The following is a 25,711-nucleotide window of genomic DNA, read 5'->3' on the forward strand; positions in this document are numbered from 1 at the left end:
TTGCATGCATCAATTGCCTGCATGGACTCCAGTGAGTCCATTTATGCCTCCGCCATGTTTTGTAGACGTACTTTTCATGGCTAAATTTAAAGGGAATGAGAGAAGACACTTCCACGATACAGGAATCAAGTCAGCTGTGTTCACTCCCACAATAGCGCACATTTTGACAGCACTTTTTTGCTCATTCCCGTTGCAAGTTTTGCAATTTTGTTGCATGGATACAATTCTTGTTCTTCAGCCTGTGGACTTTCATGCACTACTTGATTCTACAATGACAGCAATATTCTGTGATCATACATGCAAGCTGGTGCATGTGTGTGTGTGTGTATGCCTGACAGGCTTGGCGCAGGGAATCTCGTGCCGGTTTCTGCAGACTGAAGTGGGACAGTTCCACAAACACATGGGCTCAGCGGGAGGTCGGGTGAGGAGGTCATCAGTGCTGCTGTTTTACAGGGGAAATCCACAGTGTGAGTGGGCACGAGGACAGCGCTGGCCTGTGTGTGTGCGCGGGAGAGAGAGACGACTCATCATTCTTATCTGCCGGGAAAGACTGCGCGACTCCCAAGGTGACTGCACACTGCGACTGCCAGGGAATGGGAATTTTAATAAAGCCAAGAGGTCAGCGGGGTGACAAAGAGTCAGGAATAGTTGCAGCTTGCACATTTCAACATAAATATATTACATTCCTTATGACTGGTGTGTGTGTGTGTGGATGTGTGTGAGAGTGTGTGTGTAGGTCATTTCCTTCCTATCAGTGCTCATCTGTGCACTGCTGAATTGAGAGCGTGAATGTGAATGAAGTGATGGAAAAAGGTGGCAGAGGGTAACGGATGGAGGTAGCACCAATGGGGAAAGATGTGAGGAGCCACACACACACGCACGCACAGGTTGTTTTACTATCTTTGTGGGGCCATCTCATTGACATAATGCATTTCCTAGCCCCTTCCCCTAACCCCAACCATCAAAAATGATTGCATACCCCTATTCCTTACCCTAACCTCAACCATAACCCAATTTAAACCTAAACTCTAAAACTAAGTCTTGACCCTGAAAAATATGTCTAAACTTGTGGGGCCCAGCAAAATGGCCCCACATGGACGGGTGGGCCCCACAACTCTGTGAAATCCTACAATGTTGGCCCCACTATGTAACACAAACAAGAGCACACACACACGCACGCACACTTGAAATGTATTTATTTATTCCTTCCATCTATCCATTTTCTTAAACGCTTATTTTTACAAGGATCGCAGGGGTGCTGGAGCCTATCCCAGCTGGCTTCGGGCAGTAGGCGGGCCTGAATTGGTTGCCAGCCAATCGCAGGGCACACAGAGACGAACAACCATCCACACTCACAATCACAACTAGGGACAATTTAGTGTTCAATTAACCTGACAAGCATATATTTGGAATGTGCGAGGAAATTGGAACATCCGGAGAAAACCCACACAAGCACGGGGAGAACATGCAAACTCCACCCAGAAAGGCCAAAGCCCGGACTCAATCTCACGTCCTCTGCACTGGGAGGCAGGCACGCTAACCAGTAAGCCACCATGCCGCTTTACTTATTTATTTATATCTTAATGTTTAATATCACCTTACAAGGGGTCCACGGAGTAATAAGAGTATTATGTATATAAAAGTATGTGTGCAGCATCAGCAAACTGTAAAAAGAGAATTGGTGAACCAATTTAAGATTAAACAGAGAATTGTTGACAGACTTAATAAAATTGCTTCAAGTGGTCACACACTATTGTATTAAGTTAATCTAAAATGAATATATTAAGTTTAATGAACTTAATATATCCACTTTGGATTAATTTTATTAACTTAATATATCATTTTGGATTAATTTAATTCAATTGTGTGTTACAATTTGAAGCAATTTTATTAAATTTGTCAACAATTCTGTTTCACCTTAAATTAGTTCAACAATGTGAGCTTTTGTCCTGTATAAACAATACAACCACCTTGGTAATGACCACACACATAAAGATTTTGCCATAGTATAATAATATTAATAATAAAATAAAATAAATAATAGTAATAGTAATGTTGAGCAGTTTTAACATTTATGATTGTCAGGCCCGACCACTCTCTGAGCAGTTTGGGAAGGATACAAAAATAAATAAAATAACAATAAAAAGTACTGGATAATCTATCAGAGACATCCCATAATTGGGCCTATATTGACTTTGATCAGAAGGGAGGAAAATAAACCCTCTTATTTGCCCAATTATTGATATGTATGTAAACCGCTTAAATCATTTTTGACATCATCCGGCTAACAAGAAAAGTGCAATGACACGCCTTAATAGCGGTGCCGTGCGCACGGAATACAGATGCATGGTTGTGGAGGCGGTGTCGCTGCAGAGAGCTTCTCATATTGCAAACAGGACATTTTGCACTAATGAATTTGGCAGCTGTGTGTGTGTTTTGAGAGATAGAACGCGACGATCTAATGGGCGCTGGGCTCATATTCAGCAGGCTGTTTGGCATAGCCTGGAAGGAATGCGTGGATGGATTACACTGCTGGCTGCCACGTTGACTTTCCAATGAGGCTCCACTTTGTCTTCAACCATATCTATCCATCTTGGCAAAATGAGCATGAGAGTCAATGATTATTTTGCATGGATTTTAGCTCCTATATTCTGTTCCCTTCCCAAAGAACAGGGTGAAATATACATACTGTTGTGCTTGAAAGTTTACATGAGGAAGGGTTATGTAAACTTATGAGCACACTGTATGGCGAGAAAAGGCTTAATGCCCATAAAATCCAAAATACTGTGGCAATTGTTTTTGCGCTTAAAGTTGACATAAGTAGAGACGTGCATGTGAATTTTGGTGACAATTCATAGCATTTTCATGTCATTAAGCAACGTTTAGCTTTTGTACATTTACAGTTGTGCTCATAAGTTTACCTACCTCAGGGGTAGGTAAACTTTTAAGCACAACTGTATATGAATAAGTGATTAATAACATGACAAACCAAACTGGAAAGTTAGTTGGAGGAGTTCTGGTTGAAAGTTCGCGGGTCAAAGCTAAGCAAAGTGTGGAAGCGTGTGATGTTTTTGTGTGGCGTCAACAACACAAAGTCAGTTGGGCTGTTCTCCAGCGCTCCATATTTGTGGGCCAATAGGGACAGACACATTACACCCATAGCAACCCAACACTTGTGACATCCACTCCACCCCTGACCGCCAAGTAAACACCTGACATCTGTATGAGAAGGGCACCCATTTCACACGCACGCGCACACGCACGCACACACATACATATCCAACCTGTGTGTGCTGTATGGGTTTAAGTGTGTGTATGACAGACACAAGCACACACAGTGGTGTGAAAGCTTAGGAAACATCCTGAAGGTTCAATAGTCACATGCCCCCGTAAGGGGTGAAACGAGTCCTTGAGTAATTCAAGCACCTCGGTTCAAAAAAATGCTTGAGGCATTTTTTTAGACGCCGTCATGAAATCAAGTTCAATCGCTAATTATGTACACTCGAGCCATCTACTTGATTACGATGACATTATACAGCGCCTGTTGCTAGCGTTTAGCAGCGGCTCCAGCGTTAGCGGCTAGCTGCATTAGCGGCTAATGCATGAGCTGTCAGATTACTTTTCAAAGGCAAAAAATTATATGTACGCACCTTGGTGCTGACAGCCTGACAAAGTTGCTGTTCCTACTGATGACTTTTTAAGAAAGCAGGCTTACTCAAATGTACTGTTAGCTAGCAAAGCTACGACTGTTGTTTTGATGTCACTTTGTCTCATAGACCAAAATCTATGAGGAAAGATTTGTCTAAAATCCCACTTATTAAATTTCTTAATAAAGGAAAATGATGTGCTGCTACAGTGTGTATTATTTAGTGCCATCTAGTGGTGAACTAATAGAATGAAATGATTTTGAGGCACGCACACTACGGTGCCTCAAAGAGACCACACTTCGCAAAGCTACCACCAAATACTACCAAATTAACATTTGGAGTGAGCGAGTGAACAGGAGCTGAGGTTTAATTATGGCCTGGCCAGGCGGAATGTCACGGCCGCAAAGCTACCACCAAATACTACCAAATTAATATTGTGAGTGAACAGGAGCAGTGCGAGCAGCGAGTAAGAGCAGTTAGGTGGAGCGGCTAACAAGAGCGGCTAGCGGGAGAAGCTACCAAGAGCAAAGCAGACGGAAAGAAGCGACCAGCCCAAATCAAGGGACTCAGCGACGAATACCCGCCAACCCCAGCAGTGGAAACTAAGCGCCAGTTGAGCCATTGGGTCCAATGCTAGCTACAAGCACCAGCAGAAGCTAACTACATTTGCAAAGTTCTTCTCCTTCGAATATCCATAGCAGAAAGATGGCGGCGAAATACGTCAGTGATCTATGTAATAGTGATCACCAGGTCTACAATTAGGTATATAAAAAATATACGTTTATGTGATAGAACATATTTTTTTGCACATTATCGAAAATGAAGTCTTTTTTTTTTTTTTTACACTGAATGAATTATTAGTTCACTAGTAGATGGCTCTCATTAAGTAAAAAAAGAAAAGAAAAAAAAGTTGATTCATTCTAACCTCTGAATGGCACCACATGCTAGAGAAAGGATGCCAAATGTCAACAATGGACAATCAGACAGGTTTCACAAATAAACGTCTGCTCCCAGCAAGCTATTCTGCACAAAGCACAAATCAACCTTTTTGTGTTGCCACGACGATGTCATCAGCTCAGAAAGGGGCTGCTGTGCAGGAGAGATGGCCCACGTTTCCATGGTGACAGTTGGAGTAAAAGATGATGTGTGGGCGACCCAGAGCCAGCTGGCAACATTGCTTTTAGGGGTAAATCTACAAAATCAACCCGGAAAAACAGGCAAGATGTAAAAATAGAAGCTTTAAACAAAGCAAGAATATTGCACAGGATATGAAATCATTTCTAATATCAGGCCAAGTGTGGAAATCCAATTTCACAGCTGGTGAACAATATCAAACAAACACGGTGGTTGAAGGAGCGTCCTCCAAGTTGAGTGATGCCGTGTGTGGCGGGCGGGCGGCACCGCGGCAGACATGAAAGTGGGTGAGGTGGGTTAAGGGCAGGCGAACTGTCAAGCGTCATCCAGAACGTCGCCAATCTCCATATTCGGCCCATCTAAAAAGCACATCAGCCGCCAGATATTCCCATGGCCTCATGCAGACCTGAAGGTGGGGAGGAGGGGACTTTTTAATGAACGGCATAATTAAACGAGAAGGCCCGCTCGGCCTGTTTTGGCCACGGCGGGTTTGTGACGCTTAAACGAGGGCTGAATTGAAATCAGCGGCAGCGAGATGGCGGGCCAACGTGGGGGAACGCACCTTTAATGAAGAAGATGAACGAGGGCGATAGCAAGGAGGTCGAGGTCACTGAGCGTGCTTACCTGGAACTTCATTGTGGATTTTGAGGGTGAGTCACCCCAACGTGCACTCTACAGACAACCTCACCCCCGCCTGCCTGCCGTTTTGGGAACTGTGTGAGGGGGAGATAAGTGGTTGAGCCCTCCACTTTGCCCTCTCTGGAGCATGCTGTGTGATTGACACATGCTAACAAGGGAAGGTGTTGGACAGAATTGGCCCGTGCACAACTCACAGCAAAGCGACCAGGGGAACGGCTTCCTGTTCTTTCCTTTTACAGCAGTGTGCTACTTAACCATGCAGCTACCACCGCAACACCACAAGGAAGCACAAATATTCATATTACAGCATGAATTTCAATTCTGTCTGAATTCTTTCATTAACCTTCATGCAATATTCATCATGAAAAAAAAATATATATATAAAAAACAAACCTCGGATGGGCTTCAACATTTAGCAGGTTTTTCATTGCCTGCCCTTACACAAGGTTTCAGAGGAAAATAGTTCTCCAATCCAATCCAACTTTATTTACAGTATAAAACACTTTAAAGAGTTTTTAGCAATGACTTAACTCATTCACTCTCAGCCATTTTCACTGAAGCAACCCCCTTCGCTCCCGGCTGTTTTACTGGATTTCGACTGATTTTGCAAGGCCCACAGAATATTGTGTTCTACTGCTATAAAAACATGGAACCTACCCTAAAAAAGATTACAGACTCTTCTTTCATCAGGATTATTATTTTTTAAATCTGTTTTCGTTTTGCAGCAATAAGCATTAGAATATAGCTAATTTTCACCATTAATCACAAACCTGTTTAAAACACTGGGGAAAACAGCTTGTTGCAACATGGCCCTTGTTGATCTCTTATACTCTGCTGCCACCTGCTGAAAATAAGAATTTTAAAATCGATACGAACGTGCACAGGGATTGAAGAGAATGTAGGATTGGAGTAATCTGGTCAAATTTAAACAATTCAATGTAAAATTTAGGATGGACCCTCGTGGTAAGTAAAAGAAAAAGGGCCAAGAATCAACCCTTGTGGTACTCTACAAGAAAGGGACGCTGAGGAGAACATCGCTTCGCCAACCTGCACTGAATAACTTCAATTGGTTTAGTAGGATTTGGACCAGGATAGGGCAAGACCCCTCATGCCTTCGGAAATCTCCAAATGGGACAATAAATTCTGATGATCAACAATATGGAATGTGGCTGTGAGATCCAACAATGGTTTGACCAGTTGACTCTTTTGAGGCTTCAAACTTCTTCTTATGGACCGGTCCATACAATCATACAATCACCGGTTGAACAATCATACATTTCATCATGCTTTAACCTAAAGGCAGTTTTGCAAATACGTTTTAAAAACATGATATTCCAAAATGCTGGATTTCACCAACACTGGATAAATCTGAGAATAATCCAAGTATGCCTATGATACCCGAATTTGTGTTTCGGTGTCACTCTCTGTATTTTTTCTCTTCCGTTTTGACGTCATGACGTTAATTTGCCATATGCAACACTGCACTTCTATTCTTCAACTTCTTCATTTTTTCTCCGTTTTCATTTTCTAGTTTGCATGCGTGAGTACTTGCACAAATCAACCTACTAATTTTGGCTTGTTTTCAACGTGTTTCAACAATTTGACTCATGATTATTATTATTTTTTAAATATACATAACAAACAGTGTTGCAGGTGTAACACACAAGCTTCAAGTGATTTCTGTTAGAAATTATGTATGTTTCCTAAAATCTGGCAGTTCTGTAAACCCAGTTCGTCAGTGTAGGTAAAGATATGCGAAGGATTGTCTGTTGGTTGTACTAGACTGAGCTGCAGCAGAATCACATCTCGAGATTCAGAACCAAAACAAGCGCAATCTGAACTAAGATGACCTTGACACGGAGCAGTGTCAAGTGGATCAAAAAGTCATGATTTGAACTCATTTGATGCTGTAACCACAATTTTTTTTTTCATCTTCAGGATGGTGTGAATAGAAATGGTGTTCATATTTTACCTATTTTATTATTATTATTATTATTATTATTATTATTATCCTCATCATCATAACAAACTAAACAAAAGGGGACCAACATGTGTCATATATATGCTGGGAAATAACAACAAAACTGACGGGCGCCGCCAATGGGCTCCGGGCAACAGTATGATATATGCAGTGGTGTCCAGTCAGGGACAGCAAGTCCTTCCCTGCTGTCCCAAACACCATCATAAACATTGATCTATATTTTCCCACATTGTAATATTTGTTCCATGGTATTGTATTGTCTTTTCCGATGTAGATTAGACCCCTGAGATAACACTTCCTGGAGATGTCCTCCACAGCAGGATGTGAGGCTCCAGTGATGTGTTGGGAGTTTTTATTTATTTATTTGAGACCACCTTTTGCAATGCTTTTCCGGTGTCCGGACAGTTGCTGTCACTACTATCAGGGAAAGTTCATTTTCTACCCGAACTACTTCAAAGTTCAGCTCACAAATTTTAAAATGAACTACTTCAGTTCATATATTTTTTTTTAAACTAAGTTCATAACTCATAGTTCATAGTTTTTTTTATTTATTTTTTACCCCCACTCCCAATGTGTTGCTGCGAGCTGTTGCTCTCTGGTAGGGTTGGTTGATTATGGAAGATACACACACATATTATGAGGGGGTCGGTAGTACAGATTAATACATTAAGGCTTTCTAATGACTGTAATTACAGATTTTAAAGTGTTTATGTACTAGTTTATGACTTACTAATTGTAAATGATCTGATATTTCACATCCTAATTACTAAAATTGCTGCTTGCACAACGTGGTTGAACAAACAAATACGGCACTGCTGTCCCCCCCACTTTTAACAGTTTAACTTTAAGTTCTGCACTATTTAAAGCGGTTTACAAAACGTGTCAGAGTGCAATTACTATCCAACAGAAGCCACAGCTCGGGTTGATTTTGGTCAAATGAATCTGAACACGGTGACTGTTTGACGATGCCAGTTTCAAAGGTGCAGACAGGAGCGTCGTGGCTGACTGGCAGAGGCCTGCCCTCTGTTGGCTTTGACGCTAATTAAGGACTGATTAAAAAAAAACGGCCTCTCTCCACAGTAATTATCCCCCTTTCAGGACTCATTTTGCCAATCAGTGCCATCTTTATTTCGGAGAGCAAATTGGGCCATAATCATCATCTTGGAGCAGATCTAATTGCTGTTGCTGATTTGGTCCTTATCAGAACACTGGCTACTTTTATCAGTCATCTCACAGAGCTCATTTATCGCAGATGATGTGCAGGAAAATTAGGCTGAATATTAAAAAGTGATGACTAATGATGTTGTATTAGTTAGACTACATATTTGAAATATGCATGCATGTGAATAAATGAAGCATGGCAAAATAATTTCCACATTTATTATTGAAAAATGTTTATATAAAAATTAATGATTTAAATTAAATGATAAAGGCACTGTGCATAAAGTCATTTATAATCTGCACTTGATCAAACGTTTTATACTTTATTAGCAACACCACAAATTATAGCTATAAAATGTCATTTCATTTGCAAAACCCCCCAAAAAAAGTATATTTGCAAAATACATCATTTCATTTTCCTGTATTGTGATTCTGACATCCTCCAGTGAGTCGAGGTGTCCTCACTATATGTTCTGCCCAGTAAAACCCAGTATATTGGGAAATAACCGTTGATTCTATGAAAAAAAAAATGCAGTACAAAGTTTGTTCTATATGTCATTTAAATACCCTCGATTTAATAGTTTTACACGATTTTAAATATATCCACATGCTTGCACGTATACAGCACAGTCTGCTTTCTGGCCATCCTTGCTTTAGAAAATCATCTCAGGATAATATTTCACACACACTTGCAAATAGTTTCAATTAAACAGCACCTATCATGGGGTTCTTGCGTCTTTGATCGGGCTGCCTGTCGTCTCTGTAGCCATAGCGGTCCGGGCTGGCGTAACGACCCGGGCTAGCCTGCCGGTAGCCGTCCCGCCCGTTTCGTACAGCCTCATAGTAGTGGCGTCCTTTGCGGCCAGTAGTAGGGGAGGGAAGAACGTCCTGAGGCATGGCCGCACGGTGCTGCTGTCCGGCACGGGAAGAGGAGGTGTGGTGACGTTGGTTGTAGGACGTTGGCTGCTGGGCGGATTGATTTTTGTCCCGGTAGTGGTCTTGGGAGTGAGCAGGCTCTCTGTGTGCAGATCTAGAGTGGGTCGGGTAATCGTATGGGTCCCTCCTGAAAGACAGACATTCAAAAGTGCTGAGGTGGCTATATAGGACTGTACTGGTTTAACTGGTGTGAGTCAGCTGCAAGTGTCCGGTTGCATCATACTCGCTGTAAAAGATTAGGATTACCTTAGATAAAATAAGATTACATTCAAGCCTTAATGTCGCCACACGAGCGCAAGCTGCTCACCGTTGACATAATTGAAAATACTGCATGTGCTGAGTCACACAAGGCTTTCTGGAGTTTGGCTAACGCTAACTCGCTAACTCTCTTGTTGTGTCATCATACCAAACAAAGCGTCTCCGCTGTCCAGTCCCGACCGAGTCTGGCTCAGCACTTGTTGACTGGCCAATTAGAATGTCTCACTCAGCACAGATTAGGCTTCAGCCTTCCCATCAGGATATTCCTGGACTGGAGCGGAGTGCTATACAAGAATGTGTGCGTGTGTTTTGACCACCCAAACAGAGCGGTGCACACAGGTGGTCCCAAGAATGAACAGTGTTGCTTTGTCTGTCAGCAGAGGTGGAGTCACGCACAACACATGCGTTGCTGCGGCTCAGTTGTTAAACTCCGTTTCCACAAGGATGTACCGTTTGGATTCAGTATGCTACACAATTGAGATTGGGTCAATTGACAGAAGCTGCCAAGGGAAGACAAATATGATTTGCTGCTTTTTGAAAGTCAACTAACCACTGTCAGTCAGTTTACATACACTTAAAATACTACTTAAAATGCATGCAACACCTTAATATAATTGTGTTAAACTTTTTAAAAGTTGGATTAACAAAATCCATCAACTTGATTGGAAAATTTAATTCTTGTGGCACAAAGTCTATTGATGGAAAATTGTGCATGCGGCAGTCTCCATGGTTGATGGTGACATTTAACATTTAATTCACAAGAGAAGAAGAGGAGGGTGGGAGAGAGGTTTGCGACATGGTTTCATACTACATCATCTTAAAGGCGCAGCGTGTATTAAGTGGCCACTAGATGTCGCTATAACAACGAATGCAGCCGAAATGCATGCATTTAAAAGCACGCAGAAGCACACACACTACGGTGGCTCAGAGAGACCACACTTCACAAGCCTACTACTAATTTTTATTTTAGGTTGCGAGCAAACAAGCATCGTGGTGAGCGATGGCGGCTTGGCAGTCGGTGTGAAGTCCGGATTTAGCCGGAGCAGGTAACAAGAGCGGCTAGCGGGAAAAATAAGTAATAACAATTTTTTGGGGAGTAAAAGTTTGCGTGAGCAAAGCTGAAGGTGACAAGCGACGGGAGCCTGAATCACGGGACTCAGAGACGACCATCTGCAGACTCCAGCAGCGGTCTACCCATTGGGTCTGCACTCAATGCAAAAACCACCAGGGCTGACTACGTTCGCAAAGTTGTCCTTTGGGCAACCGTAGCAGGAAGATGGCGGCGAAACATGGCAGTGTCTAATAAGGTGAGACTACATGTAAAATGATTAGTAATTACTAGACTTATCATTCTATAAAAAAATTACATTTATGCGATACAACATTTTTTTTTGCATACTATTGACATAGACTCTTTTTATTTTATTTTTTAATAAATTAATGAATTATTAGTTCCCCACTATATGGCACTATGGTTCACTGACTGTTCCTTTTGCATTTTCGGATGAATGGCCAAAGTATAGCATTGAAGCACTCTAGGAGCATTTGCCAATTCTGTCCCCTTTGCCTCTAAATGTCACCCTAACCGAAAGAAGCAGTGATCTATTTTGTACAAAAATTACACTGTATGATGTAGTGAGCTGAAATGTTATCTACTTTACCACTCAACTGTAATTTTTGGAGCCATTCACAGGTGGACTTGGTATATTTTGGGCCATTGTCCTGCTGCCTATTGCATAACCCAAGAGCATGCAGCAGCAGCAGAAGCATTTTTTGGTCCATTAATAACAGCAAGTCGTCCAGTTCCTGATGGATTGAAGCAGCCCCAGAACATCACGTGTTATTTGTATGCAACATTACGGTTGCATACCTTCCAAAAAGAACTGATAGATTCAATCACTTGTTCTTTTTTCCATTACTTTTTGAATGAATTTGCATGATGCTGTATCTTTCAGAGATCTTGTCGCTTACTTCACTTTGTCTGACACGTACAGTTGAAGTGATTTCTTGATTCAACAAATCTGCTGGTAATCATGCATGGGTGTGCACTGTGAAATTAAATGCAGTTTTCCAAAAACTGTGGTTAATCATAGTTAATTCATGATTTAACAAGGGTGAAGAAGGCAATTACTTTTCCACACAGGAGCAGATTTCTTCCCCTTAATCATTTCCATTTACACATTGCATTATAGGTTGTTGTTGCTGGCTGTGAGATATTAAAATTACCTTGATTATCTGAAACATTTGTGTGTGATAAATATGAAATAAAAAAAATACAAAATAAAACTTGAAGTTAGGATGGGGTCACTATACCCAACCTCTCTGGTGCAACCTCTTCCTTTTTGAAAATCCACAGGAAAAAATCTGAAAGGAGCTTCGAAAAGAGAACCTCTAAACTATGAGATAGATGTGCTACCCACTAAGGTCACTGTGCAGCTGTTCGAGGCCACCTTTGGTCTGCTCTCAAGGGACTATTTAGGCCCTCAGCTGTGAATCGAGTCCATCAGCAAAGATTTTGCATTTATTTGAGAGGAATTTATTTGACTACATATTGAATCAACAAGTAAAGCATGCAAACGTATTGCACTAAAAAAGGGAAGTTTGCCCTCAACCATGTGAGAGCATTTGTGTGCGTGTGCCCAAGAAGGTGGGCGATTAAAGTGTCCATGGGCCCTAGTCACCCACAGAGAGCCTCGTCCCACGAGTTATACAGCTGGCTTCAGCCTTGCTGCAACATTCACGGAGGCAAATTAATAAAAACGTGTCAAATGCAGAAATATTTGCAGCTCGATGTTGAACGGTTATGTGTGCACCTGTGACAACAATTGTCCCAAATCTTTTGTAAGCACTAAAGAGCTGAAAACAACATTTGCCTCTCTCAGAATCACACACACACATACACACACCAAGGTGACTGCCAATGGACAGATTCATGTTACTCAACTACATGAGATTTGCATATTTAATTAATCAATGCACTAATTGCCGAAATGGAGAACATGCAGATGAATGACAGACACATATGTGAGCACATCTGCCAGCTTACACTAACCTGCAAGCCAAGTGACAGGGAACAGACGCTCCCCACATGCAAAAGACTTTAATAACAATTTACATTTCAATGTCAAATAGACACGTCCACTCACATGCATGGTCCCCTTGCATTACCAATAGGTTGCTTATTTTATGGCAAGTCATGTGTTTATGTTTACATTCAACAGATTTAAGACCACAAATTGAGTAAAGTGTGTGAAGACTTCTGCAGACTCCACAAACATAACAAACCTTGCAAGCGCACAATTGAGTTTTAGACATCATTACACAAGCGCCACTGACACCAAGCAGGCCACCATGGCAGGTTGCCCATTCAAAGGCTATGTCAACAACAGGCACACGTGGCCTGTACGCAGTGGCCTGCGTTTGCGCGCACCGCTGCAATATAGAAAAGGATGCCAGTGGATACGCATAGTATCATTGGCAGATTGTACTGGTACAGTATATGGGAACACCATTAGCAATAGTGGTCTCTGTCAGTCCGGGGTCATACTTGGGCTGAAGGAGAGCGAGTGTGCAATAGAGCCATGTCGAAAGAAGAAAATCTGTAACATTACTGTTAATGACAGAAACAGATGGATTTCTCTGTCCCCAGTTGCTGTAGCAGCTCGTGTCGAGTTTCTTGGAGGCTTGACAGTTCATATTAAGTTCGCCACATGTCCGTACTATCCCACTCAATTCTATTCGGGGTCAAGTTGAGTTTTGGAGTTTTACACACAGGGATTCCTGAATACTAATACTAATATAGTATTACTTTTGGAGCTAACAGGCAGCACCGAGAATTCAAAGCGTTTACCTTTTGATTTATTTATAATACCATGATTGTATTTTCCCCTAACCAGCTCAGGGAGGACTTGAGGTGAAGGGACGCAGAAAGACAGACCTAAACAGGAGACGTACAAATGCGGGTGGAAGGATTTATGGAATCACAGCATGATTGTAAACAGGTAGCACCACAGACGTCTCGGCCATGCATGTGACAAAGCCAGCAAAAGACTTTTCATTTCCTACCGCCGACTCTGTGAGCTCAAATGCGCTTAGTTGGACAAACACAGCTGTCTCTGTGCACCTTCAAAACGAGTCCAGAATCCCCGCACATGGTTTCATTATTATATAACATAATATTAAATGTTGGTTCATGGTTTGAAATGCAGCATACAGCTGTTGAAAAGGGGGAAAAAATAGACCTCACCAGACTTTTTATGATAATTAAATGAGTTGCACTGAGCTGCATGAGTTCAAAACGAGTCCTTCAGAAGCCGGATAGCTGAAACTGATGATTACGTCACAAGCTGTGACACCTAAAAGATGAACAAAATGGGAGGCAACATGCCAAAATGCATGAGTTTCTTCTATTGCCACATTTTCTTAAGGGTTCACATACTGAGACATGGCAGAGAAACCCCTGACCGCCAGATCAATTTGGCCTGAATCAAAATACCAGAAATACAAATTTGTTGAAAAAGGCAAAATACTAACTGAAGAAGTGTAGAAGAAAAGATGAACAATTAGGACCATTGTAAACATTCCCATTCTTCAGCAGGATGTTGTCTGGCTTATTCATCAACCAATCATCAGCCTTGCCAGCAGCGACAACGCACCATCATAGACCCCCTAATCCAGGCGTGGCCAAGTTTGGTCCTCGGTAGTCACTATCCAGCTTGTTTTCCATGTTTTTCTCCACTAACACACCTGATTCATGATCAGGATCGTTATCAGGCTTCCGCAAAGCTTGCTGATGAGCTGATCATTAGATTCAGCTGCGCTGAAGGAGGGAGACATAGAAAACAGGCTGGATAGTGGCTCTCGAGGACTGAACTTGGCCACCCCTGCCCTAATCCAATCACCTGCAGGGAATGATTCAGGGGCGGGGCTTTGATGGGATAACCTGGGGCTGGGTCACTAAGCCCCTGACCTGCTGCTTTGAATTGGTAATGAAGTTAATGTTGTCCATATGTCAGCGTGCATATGTGGCCTGCAGCGACCGGCTGTGTTGAAGCCCTCAGCTAACAGAGAGGCCGACAAGTAGCAAAATCGTCCTCCCTGGGGCCACCAGAACACACTTCAAATCCTGTTTACTGGACTGCCGTGCACAAACTCCTCTTCCTTTGAGTTTGATTCAACAATGCGACAATGACGATGACGTCTGACACCAGAGTAACTTGAAGGGAAAAGCACAAACATGGTCTGGTTTGAAATTGAAATGAGGCCTCACCCCACCCCAATGTGCTTTCATTTGAAGAGATAAGTTGCATCTACAGATTGACTCTCACTGTACTTTGCCTCAATTTCAACCCATCTACTAAGTACTCTCCCCTCTCCATGCGATTCCATCTGTGAGGTGCTTTACTTGTGAATTATCCAAAGGGACGCACACACATTCACCCTCCACCCATCCTTCCAGCTGCAACTCTTCACAAAGGCAGCCCAAATGTATGCTAATGATAGCCAGGCCAATGGCAAAGCCGCACTCATTTTGAGAGGAAATGGCTTTCAATACTGGTGGCACCCAAGGGGATTTTGCACTAAGTTCAACTTCCGTTATCAAAGACACATTCTATTCACTGCTGTGTTTTCTTGCTTTCCTCCTCCTCCTCCTCCTTTTCACACCTTGATGAAGATACAAAACAAAGCAACACTTTTAGAATATATTTATGTTGCCTGCTCCTCTTGCTGTAATATTAAATGCCGTGCTTTTTCACAGATACGACTCTTCGTCTAGCTTTTTGTTGAACTTCGAGGCAAATTGAAACTGTACATGCGTATCACACTGATGACAAGCAGCAGGTGTAAGGCCCAAAATAATTAAAAAAAATGGGGATGAAAAGCTAAAGCACATTGAAAATGGGTTGATTTTTCCAACACAAAAAACAATGTATCAATATGTATCACAAGAATGAGAACAATAAGGTGAGCTTAGAGCGCATCTTCACTGACTATGGGCTAGATCGGGGGTTCTTAATTTTTATTTTTTTACCTTGGGGCCCAACTTTTTGTTTGTTTTTATGCTGACTTATTATTGTTATAACTAAATTAAATCTAGTTACTGTTTATAAAATCATTATCAAATAAAATAAAATATTAAAATAACCTTATTAAATGTTTAGTTATATCCAAATCTACTATACTGACATTAAAAATAATGGACTTGGACAAAAAGAATGTTAATATTATCATTCATTCTTGAACAAAAGGTGGTTCTTGCTGATATTTTTAGACGGTCGTCCACTTCTAGGCAGGATTTTAGTATTTTCTTTAGTTGCAGATGATCTGCTTCACAGATGTACTGTCACTACTCACTTCCTGAGGTCCTCTAAGATTTTTTTTTCTCTCAGCATGACTGACCTGTATGGGTTCACATGGGTAAGACTAAAGTGACATGGTTTTGTCTATGTTTCAGTCAGTGATGCACAATTTCTTTGCCAAACGTCTCATTTCATTTGTCCATTTCAGTGGTTAGTTTAGCTACCAATTTGTCCTACCTGATCCTACTTGACTGTTTGTTTTAAGTAATGCAGCTCAGGGTTCACTTACTTCTGCACCTACATGAATTGACCAAAAACTATTTTTAATTAAGTTTTTACTACACAAATGATCAAAAAAAAAAAGAATGCATTGAATTGATAAACCTACACCTGTTATTTCATATAAAATGTAATGGTTCAGATTGAACAACAAAATCAGGTTGAAACAATTGGAAAGTCCAAATTGCTCAAGAGGTTCACCAACTTTTGAGCAGCACTGTGTATATGTATTGACACACACATCTATATATATATATATATATATATATATATATATATATATATATATATATATATATATATATATATATATATATATATATATATATATATATATATATATATATATATATATATATATATATATATATATATATATATATATATATAGTTCTTAACTATCCAATGTCATGAAGTCTCAAGTTTGAATTGTTACTCATTCTTCTGCTCTGTGATGTGCCCCCTTGGTTCGCTCCCTGCTTTCGGTTATATCAGGCGGCCCAATAAGCCGTGAAATGACTTTTCTCTCTCTCATCTCCCTACTGGTGTCCTTCCCTACATTCACCTTGCATCCGTGCGTCCCTCTGCTGCGTGGGACTAATGTGAAACCTTCTACAGAGAACTGATGAGCCACACGTATTTATGTTCCTAATTTGACAGGAGAGCAGCTAAACAAACACACGGAGTGAACACAGCGGCAGTCAAGTCACATGAGAGGCTGCGCGTGCCTGACATCCTCGGGCTGGTTCTACGCGTTAGCTTCCTGCCGCTGCCGTGCTCTCTGGAGACCTGATCAGTCCTATTCCTGGGATGAGTAGACACTCCCAAGGCAAACACTCCAGATTTAATTATGAGCTCCAAAGAGGATTAGGCTGGGATGTGCACGTCTGTGTGTGTGTGTGTGTGTTTGAGGGAAGGAGGGGTGTTGGGTGTGGGGGGGCACAAAGGTTCGTCATAATCCTGTCTTCTCTCCTTGCGTTGAGGAAGAAATACTAGCTCTTACCTAGTGTGTGTGGGGTGCGACAGGTCCAATTCCTCATACAGGTGCAATGGTCGGGATTCTTCACCTCTGGGTGCCACCTGCAAGGGAGCACAACAGAAAGTTGACTATCTAAACCAAAACACTACAGTATCAAACTGAGATCTGCAAAATGAACAGGGATAGGCGCAAGCTCAGCCATGGAATATTTTTTCCCCAAAAAGAAAAGAATACCTCATTTACTGTGCCTTGTCCATATACAAAATGATGAGCCCCAAATGTGGGTCTTGGGGTGCAGCAATTAACCGGTTTTACGATTAACCATGGTTTTTAAACGTCAGGATTAAATAACCGCAGCCATTTAACAACACCGGTTATTTCCGCTCACGTGCGCCGCAAAACAAGCCATGGGCATAGTTCGTAGCTCTTCTGTTTTCACACGGCCCTTTTAGCGGGCGCACAACAACACAGGGCTCAGCTTTGAACGCCGCCCTGGGAGATTTGCGTAGTGGACGGCTGTGGGTAGGGTTCTGAGGCGGCCGGGTCTCCTTTGCACCGGCGGTGGGCGTCCCCGGCCTGGACCAGGTTGAGTAGACGTGGGGAAAGGGGAGGCCGAAACGAGGCGGCGGTGGTGGCGAGCGAGGCGGAGGCCCCGCAGGCCGCGATGGTCGGGCTTCTCGGCTATCGGCGCCGCCGGGAACGACCGGCAAACCGCTCGCTGCGCTCCGTCAGCACCGCCCATCCCCCCCCCCCCCGCCTCCCCAACCCCGGGGCTCCGGTCTGCGGCATCGCGAGCCCCGCCATCCACGACCGCCCGCTGGAGAGGCCATAGGCCGAGACTTCTGAAGCTGCGGGGCTGCCATCTTGGGATCCCAAGAAACATATCTCAGCATACGCATTATGGCTGAAAAATGCCTACATGTGTAGCGGTAAACTGCACAAATCGCGAGTTTAAAGGCTGTGGACGAACATTTCACATGTAAGTATAGTTGAAAAGATGAAAGAAAAAGATTGTTTTTTTTTAAGATGAAAGAAAAAGAGGGTACATATCGTCCACTTGTTATACATACATACATACATACATACATACATTTTCAAAGAATGCTGATGTGATTATTTTTATGGATACAAAAATAACCGTAATAACCGTAAAACCGTTTTTTTTTCTCAGACAATAATCGTACACAAAAATCTGAAACCGTTGCACCCTTATGTGGGTCCCCGTTTCAAAAGCAGTCCAAAGGGTAGTTCGACACAACGGCGTTGCATGAAACATTTCGAATGTGCTTACATTCATTCATACATGTGGCCGTATGGTTTCTGTGGTATCAAACAACAAAGGAGTGAGGACTGGAATGCCCCACATGTGGTAACGCAAACACATGAAACCACAAGTAAGCACTACACCCTCATGATGAACATGTGTGTGTATGTTTTGTGCAAACAATACTGGCCTTATGAAAAAAAACCAAGTGTATGCAGAGTATGGTGGAGGGGCACACATATTCCCACCCCGCAGAGTGCTAATTAAAGCCACTCACGGGCGCTTACAGTAAAACTACAAATGTGATTTTGTCGTATATTTGCGTTTTCACGCCAGCTTTTAAAAGACCAGCAAAACTGCCTCCACCTCCTCTTGTTTATGATGACTGCAGACATTGTATGCGGAGTTGCTGGACTGTTGGGTGACTCAGCTCACTTTCACAATCAGATGATGCTTTTCCTCCTGTGCTCTGAGTGCAACAGAATGGCAACAAATAAGAGGAACCCACAAAGACCATCAACTTGAACTTTCACTGCTGGTCTGTGCAAGGAGCTACGACCGTGAGGGACTAAAACAGCAAGGAGCTATGACTAAATGGGACAAGAGAAATTAACCTAATTTTCAGTATGTGTGCTACTCACCAATGGATAAACTACAGTTTACTTTCAAATCCATCTTGTCGCAAATGTGAGTGATGTCATGCAGGGCCACATGCTGTAATTGCAAAAATTATAATTTGTGTGACTGTCCCAGCCATCAACATCAATAATCCTGGCAGCCTCATACTGGTTGTTGAAGACTTTAATGTTTTTACATGTGGGCTTGCTAGACATCATTTTATCTCTAATCTCACGCCTGGTCTGAGTTTTGTGATCCAAACACAGGCTGTTTACCCAACGGATGGCTTTACCCGTCAAACCTGCCACACACTGTTGCAGAAAAGCATGCACACTGCGCGCGTTGCTCACATGCACACTGACAGACATGTACAAGATCGCTGACAAGCTAAACAAGCAAGCGCGGGCCATACAGAAACGCAGACGACACGCGGGGGTCGACACAACAAACAGCTCAATGAGCTCAAATCGCTGCACATGGGGAACACTTAATGCTTGATTCTGCAAGCACGTACTAACTCACTTTAAATGCCATTGTACATTAGCACATATCATTAGCATGTCTGGGTACGACAGGGAGCACTAATGTCTCTCAACAGGAACCCCAGAGCCTCGTCTGTCTCTCACAGGCAATATTTCAATGGCTTTATGCTGTGTGTGTGTTCCAATATTAGGTCTTGCTTTCAAATGTAAAGAGATTGTATAAAGTAAATATTCCATCTTTGCTTATTTTGTCAGGCAAATTGGACATTAGGCGCAGCAGGATGCTGGGAGTCAGGTGGAGCGGGGCCTTAATGTGTGTGTTGAGCAAGACATAATGCACTCAAATTTGCAGGGAAAACAAGAGGTCAGTGGGGAGATAGAATATGGTGGTGAGCAGGAGAGGGAAGTGTGTTCAGACAAATTGAGGAAAATTCTTTTGTCTATTGATTATATTACCATAATAGCCTGGAGGCAGTATCTAGATTAGCACGTTTAAATCACACACAAACACACAATGGATCCTTTTCACACACAATATCCCATTTATCCAAACTTGACAGCCAGCTTTAGTGGCAGATGTCTGGGGGAAGAAAAAAAAATCCAGGTCATCCCGGCAGGTGGATTTTGGTCCACGGTTTGAGGCGGTTATCAAAAAGATGTCAGGCGAAAACACTAAACTGCAAAAAACTTTGTTATGTGGCATTGTGGCTGCTTTGTGCAAGAATTGGTGAGGCTGACAAAGCAGAATCTTCCAGTCAGATTTCAATCAGCGAATCAGACTACCCCCTCCCACACCGTCTCCCGCCCTAACACACCAAACAATCTCTGTCTTCTAAAGTGTATAATTGTGTTTGGCTGAGTGAGCACAGACTAACTCTTCTCCATTTTCCCCAAATTAGAAAGCTGTGCTTTGACGCTGCCAGATGAGACTGAGACACGCACACACACACACGCACGCACACACGCGCGCATACACACACAGGGGCGGCACAGCTGTCACATTCATCACTAAGTATTGCTGGAGCTCAGGAAATGAATTTCTTGGAGCACGACGGGCTTTGATGCAATGTTGTGATGCTCACATATACAATAAGGCTGCAATGAGAGTCCAAATGCTTTGACACAAAGCCCAAGCTTTCATTCTGCCACTTAGACGGCACAGATTGGTCTCCTTCAAGCGGCTTTCTTCTGCTGTCGCTTTTCAAATGGCATCATTAGGATCATGTACAGTATTGGCTGCTTTTTCCCCTTATTCCGTCTTTCTTTCTGCTTCATACTGCCCGCAATTAATCTTAGATGCTAATTAAGCATGTGTTTTGCATATGTAGACTAACATTACTGCTTTGCTAAGTGGCAAATTCACTTTTAACTTCTTCACTATTGAGCAGATGCACACACACCTAGACCATGACGAAATGACAGAAACAAAAAATTGCGGATGTTGCCTAAATTGATGCCATAATAGCAGGCGCGTGTGTGCATATGAGTGGAGTGTGTGAGAGAGCGAGAGACTTTTGCCACACAGTGAATAATAAACACCTGGACCCATTTGGTGAGTGGGCTCGTTATCCGGCAATGTTGTGTACACGAGCACACACACTCATACTTTTTTCCCCTGCTGTCTTCAATGTTTACTGTTTGTTCTTACTGTTTAGGCTTCAACTCTCATATATAGTGTATATGTATATGGGTGATGTGCCATGCTTGTGCCATGAGATATTATCGGGGCTGCCAAGGGAAATGATCCAATTTCACTTTCTTTTTCATTAGTTAAATATATATATATTTGTTTATATATCTTAGTAAACGATTCACTACTTTTCCATTAGATGCATGCATCGGTTGCCATTCATATAGCAAATCAAGTAAAGTAATGACTTTCTGCTTTGTATTCAATTAAGCAGGCCCAGATATCACACAGAGGAAGTCAAATTAAGAGTACATTCATAAGATTATCATTATTTCACTATTCATACTTTCCATGACATTTTTTGGGGGCAGCGTGATGTTCTCTTATGAAAAATGGTGCCTAGTTGCCTTTGGGAAATACTGCTGTTTGTTAATCGATTAGAAATTGAGTTTTGCAGCTGGAGAAATGTAATTGTCAACATGTGAATTTGGCCCGCCTTAACTCATTTGCCCCGCCTTAACTCATTTGCCCCATGCTCCCTAAAACATATTTATACGTTTTTTATTTTATGTTTTTTTTTTAAATGCTAGAGCATACAAAAGGCTTTGATGCAGCCTCAGAACTGAAGAGAATGCTTGCAGCAATGGTAGTTATTACAAAAAAAGCCAGCAGGTGGCAGCAGAGTATGAGAGCTCAACCAGGGCCATGTTGCAAAGAGCTATTTCCCCCCATTGTTTTAAATAGATTTGTGAATAATGATGAAACTTAGCTATATTCTAAAGCTAATTGCTGCAAAACAAAAACACATACAAATATTATTTTGTTTTCCTGATGAAAGAAGAGACTCTAATCTTTGTTTCTCTGTTTTTATAGCAATAGATCAGAATATTCTGTGGGCCTTTTAAAATCAGTCAAAATGCAGCTGGAAGCAAAAGGGGTTGCTTCAGCGAAAATGGCTGGAAGTGAATGAGATTTTAATATACTTAATGTTTACATGCGGACTAAGTAAATACTGTATAATATGTTTACACACCAGGAAGCCCAATGTAGCAATGGTAAGCACATCCGCTTCACAGTTCTGAGGTTTGGTGTTTGAATTTCTGCTCTGGCTTTCCTGTGTGGAGCTTGCATTGGGTTCAAGGGTTTTCTGCAGAAGCTGTGGTTTCCTTCCAAATTCCAAAAATGTATGCTAGATTCACTGAAGACTCTCAATTGCCCATAGGCGCAAATGTGGGTGTGAATGGTTGTTTGTCTATACAGTATAAGCCCATTGTTATTGGCTGGTGATAAGTCCAGGGTATAACTTGCCTCTTGCCCAAAGTCAGCTGGGATTGGCTCCAGCTCACTCATGAACATAATGAGACAAACTTTTCAAAGATTTACATTGCAACACAGGAAAAAACAGACCAGCCTCAGCTTTAGATGGAAAAAGAAGAATCCGTAGAGGAGTAGAGCGCGTGCATGTGGCCATGGCAGTGGCCCTGAGGTGTTTCTTTACTTGGGTGTGCCAAAAAAAGAAATCCGTGTGAGTTTGAGAGGATGTGTTACTGAATGTTCCCACTCAAGGTTCTGATAACAAAGTCCTTCCATAACTACAAAAACATTAATTTTCCTGTCAAATTTACAGCAAAGCAACTGTGTGTCAAAGAATAAAGTGTATAATCTAATATATTTAAGTGTAAACTATCATACAACTCTCTGTGTCATTCATTCTAATTTCTGTTTGGATGTATTTCCACAAAAAGTCAATTATAACCCCGTTCCCACTAAATAAAACAAAAAAAGGCCATTAATAGTCTCTCAAGCGTAGCGAGAACCTCTTGAATCAGTCGCAGCACTTTGCCCGTGGGCCAGATCCGAACCTTTGTCAGCCCGTAAAGGGAGAACGGCGGGTAGCTGCGTAGCATCGGAATGAAGAGACTTAAAATAAAAGCGAGCAGAAAAGAGTACGTGCCGAGCCCGAGGGAAGTTCTGCACCGATGGCAGCCGAGAGGAGACCGTGGCTGGAATACCTCATGGTGACTTTGCTTCTGAATGAAACAAATTGTGCGAGCACAGTGGGTGAGAAAACATCAGACTGGATTTCAACTTGTCTGGGAGAAAGTGAACGTGGCCTGTTTCTCAGCAGCTGGTCCTGGTAACTTCTTCAGGGTTATTCTGGGTTTATGGTGGAAAAAAACAACATGTGGTGTACTGTATGTAATTATACGGGCCAAAATAGTGCACCAAGCCCGGTCTACAGAGCAAGCTGTCCTTTAATTAGCGCTGGCTTTGAGCGGTGCACCAGGTTACACGTGTATGGGGGTGAGAGTGACAGTAAAAGGCCACGGTACGTGTTGTGTGATCTCAGAGGAGGTCCAAGGTCCAATGCGTGTCTTTTAGTCACTGCATTGTGAGCTACTCTATTTGTGCATGGGCGTGTGCAGAGAAGCTTTCAGCCTGCATTTGCTTCCTGCTTTAACAGCTCCAATTGTGGCCAAAGCTGAGGTGATACAGATGGTGACGTTATGCATGGGTGTTGCCTCTCAGTATATGATTGTGGCGCGTGTTTGCGGCATATCACATGCTAAAATGTATGCGGTTTGGTGGAGTCAGCCACAAGTGTGTTTTATCCTCAAACGTGCTTGGAAGGCTTGCTACCGTAAAGTTTGGACAATAAGCCACAACTTTTTAACCCTTACGTCTTAAACAACGGTTCTGCTTATTTGCGGTTTCTCTTGATGCCAGGAACATAACATTTCCATCTATTTTTAAGTTTCTCTCCAACTCGCAAAAATTCAGTTTCCTTCTCAAGAATTTTTCAATAAGCCCCATGTTAAAATGTTTACTGCGCCCATGTTTAATTCAGATCCCCTCACATTAAGACAACTGGATCTGGAATCTGGATGGATGATGTTCAGATCTGCTCTGTTCAGTCGCTCAAACCTCATCATACCAAAAACACAATACATGCCCACCACCAAGCCCAGAACTATACATTGCTGCTACCGTTTGTTTGTTGTTTGTATTCAGCTACTGATGACACTTTTTACTTTTAACATTTAATTATTATTTCCTGTACTTCACCATTTACCCTCACAACAGCGAGGGCTGCACAATTGCTTTAAATTATTTACTTTGTTTTTAATGTATATTTTTGCCCTAGGTCTGAGAAGACTGTAATTTCAGTTATGCTGTATGTCCTGTATGTATGGCACATCTGACAAATGAATAAATGAAATAAATACATTATTTCATATAGTAAGGTTTTTGGTTTCTCTTGTATTTGTCCAGTATATATCCGGTAAGTTCTTGCTTTAATATGTTTATTATTCATAAATATCCATTCAAAATACTTTCCACACAGCATCGCTGCCATTATCATTAGCCTAATGTCAGTCTGCTAGGGTAATGTTAACACACAAAGGAAAATGGAGACATCATTTTCCTGTACCCAAAAAAAAGCAGCTTTTGTGCTGGCGAATGTTTGTGTGTTTTGTGCACTAGAATGCAAAATCCTTCTCTGCTCAGGAAAATAGTGAGGTGCGTTAGTACAACATATCTAAACACACACACACGCACACCCCCCTACACACACACACGCACGCACACACACAGATACACAAGCACATAAGATAACCTGATCACAACCAACATTAGCACAGCCATCTTGAGAGAAACACCCCCGAACCAGTTGCTCGCCCTCGATCACCTTTCACAATTACTGTATAAAGCAGCTAGGTCCGCCCACAACCTTCTGTAAGCCAGCGTCCATCTTCCCTTGATTTACATTTTTACCCATACATCTTAACTGTCAAATGTATTTTGATGAAAATTCTACAGGACAGTTCCAAGTTAGTCATAGTAAACAAAACAAAACTCCAACTATCCGCACATTGCAACAGCAGATAAAAACAAGCCAGAGGAAAATGACCCTGTGCTACACATCTACTTATTTTAGCCAGTTTATTAATTGCACTCTTCAAATTCAAGCAACCCGATGATCACCCTCTTGCCTCTTTTGGTATCTCAGCCTCAAGCTTTTATGATACAAATCAGCATTTCAGACTAAACGGTTCCTGATCTAATAATAAAACTAACTGTGAACCACTGCACAATTATAAAATATCAAAAATAATCATAACAATAATCATTTTTGTGGAGTTTTCCAAGATGGCTAAGATCCAAAATCAAGCTGTTGCATAAGCCTGTTAACGATCCTGTTGAACGGAATCAGCTTGTGTTGGAAGAGGAAAACCTCCGAAACCTGAAGGACTCTGGTCCTCGAGGACCGAGTTTGCCCACCACTGGGCTGGGCTATGTGGTTGTTTTAAATATACAATGTGTAGTTCTTTTTGTTTTATGTTTAGTTTGACAGTAAACTTGAATTGGGAGCAGCAATAACCAACTTGAAGCCTCTTTTTT

At 42.0% G+C, this 25,711-nt stretch overlaps 1 protein-coding gene across 3 annotated transcripts in view; it reads right to left on the minus strand.

The window, feature by feature from the left end:
• Window positions 1–8,764: 8,764 nt before the first annotated feature.
• Window positions 8,765–25,711, minus strand: part of pard3ba (par-3 family cell polarity regulator beta a) — a 146,780-nt gene continuing 129,833 nt past the window's right edge. For all 3 annotated transcript variants that reach the window (XM_086069033.1, XM_086069032.1, XM_086069035.1), the window contains 2 exons: window positions 17,338–17,414; window positions 8,765–9,625 (listed from right to left, as the gene is read on the minus strand). In XM_086069033.1, the coding sequence (XP_085925159.1) occupies window positions 9,268–9,625; window positions 17,338–17,414 (435 nt within the window). In that variant the 3' untranslated portion in view covers window positions 8,765–9,267. The remainder of the gene's footprint in view (window positions 9,626–17,337; window positions 17,415–25,711) is intronic.

This window comes from Leptonotus elevatus, chromosome 2 (genome assembly GCF_054856555.1).
Source record: "Leptonotus elevatus isolate MCC_2025b chromosome 2, RoL_Lele_1.0, whole genome shotgun sequence".
Taxonomy (NCBI): Eukaryota; Metazoa; Chordata; class Actinopteri; order Syngnathiformes; family Syngnathidae; genus Leptonotus; species Leptonotus elevatus.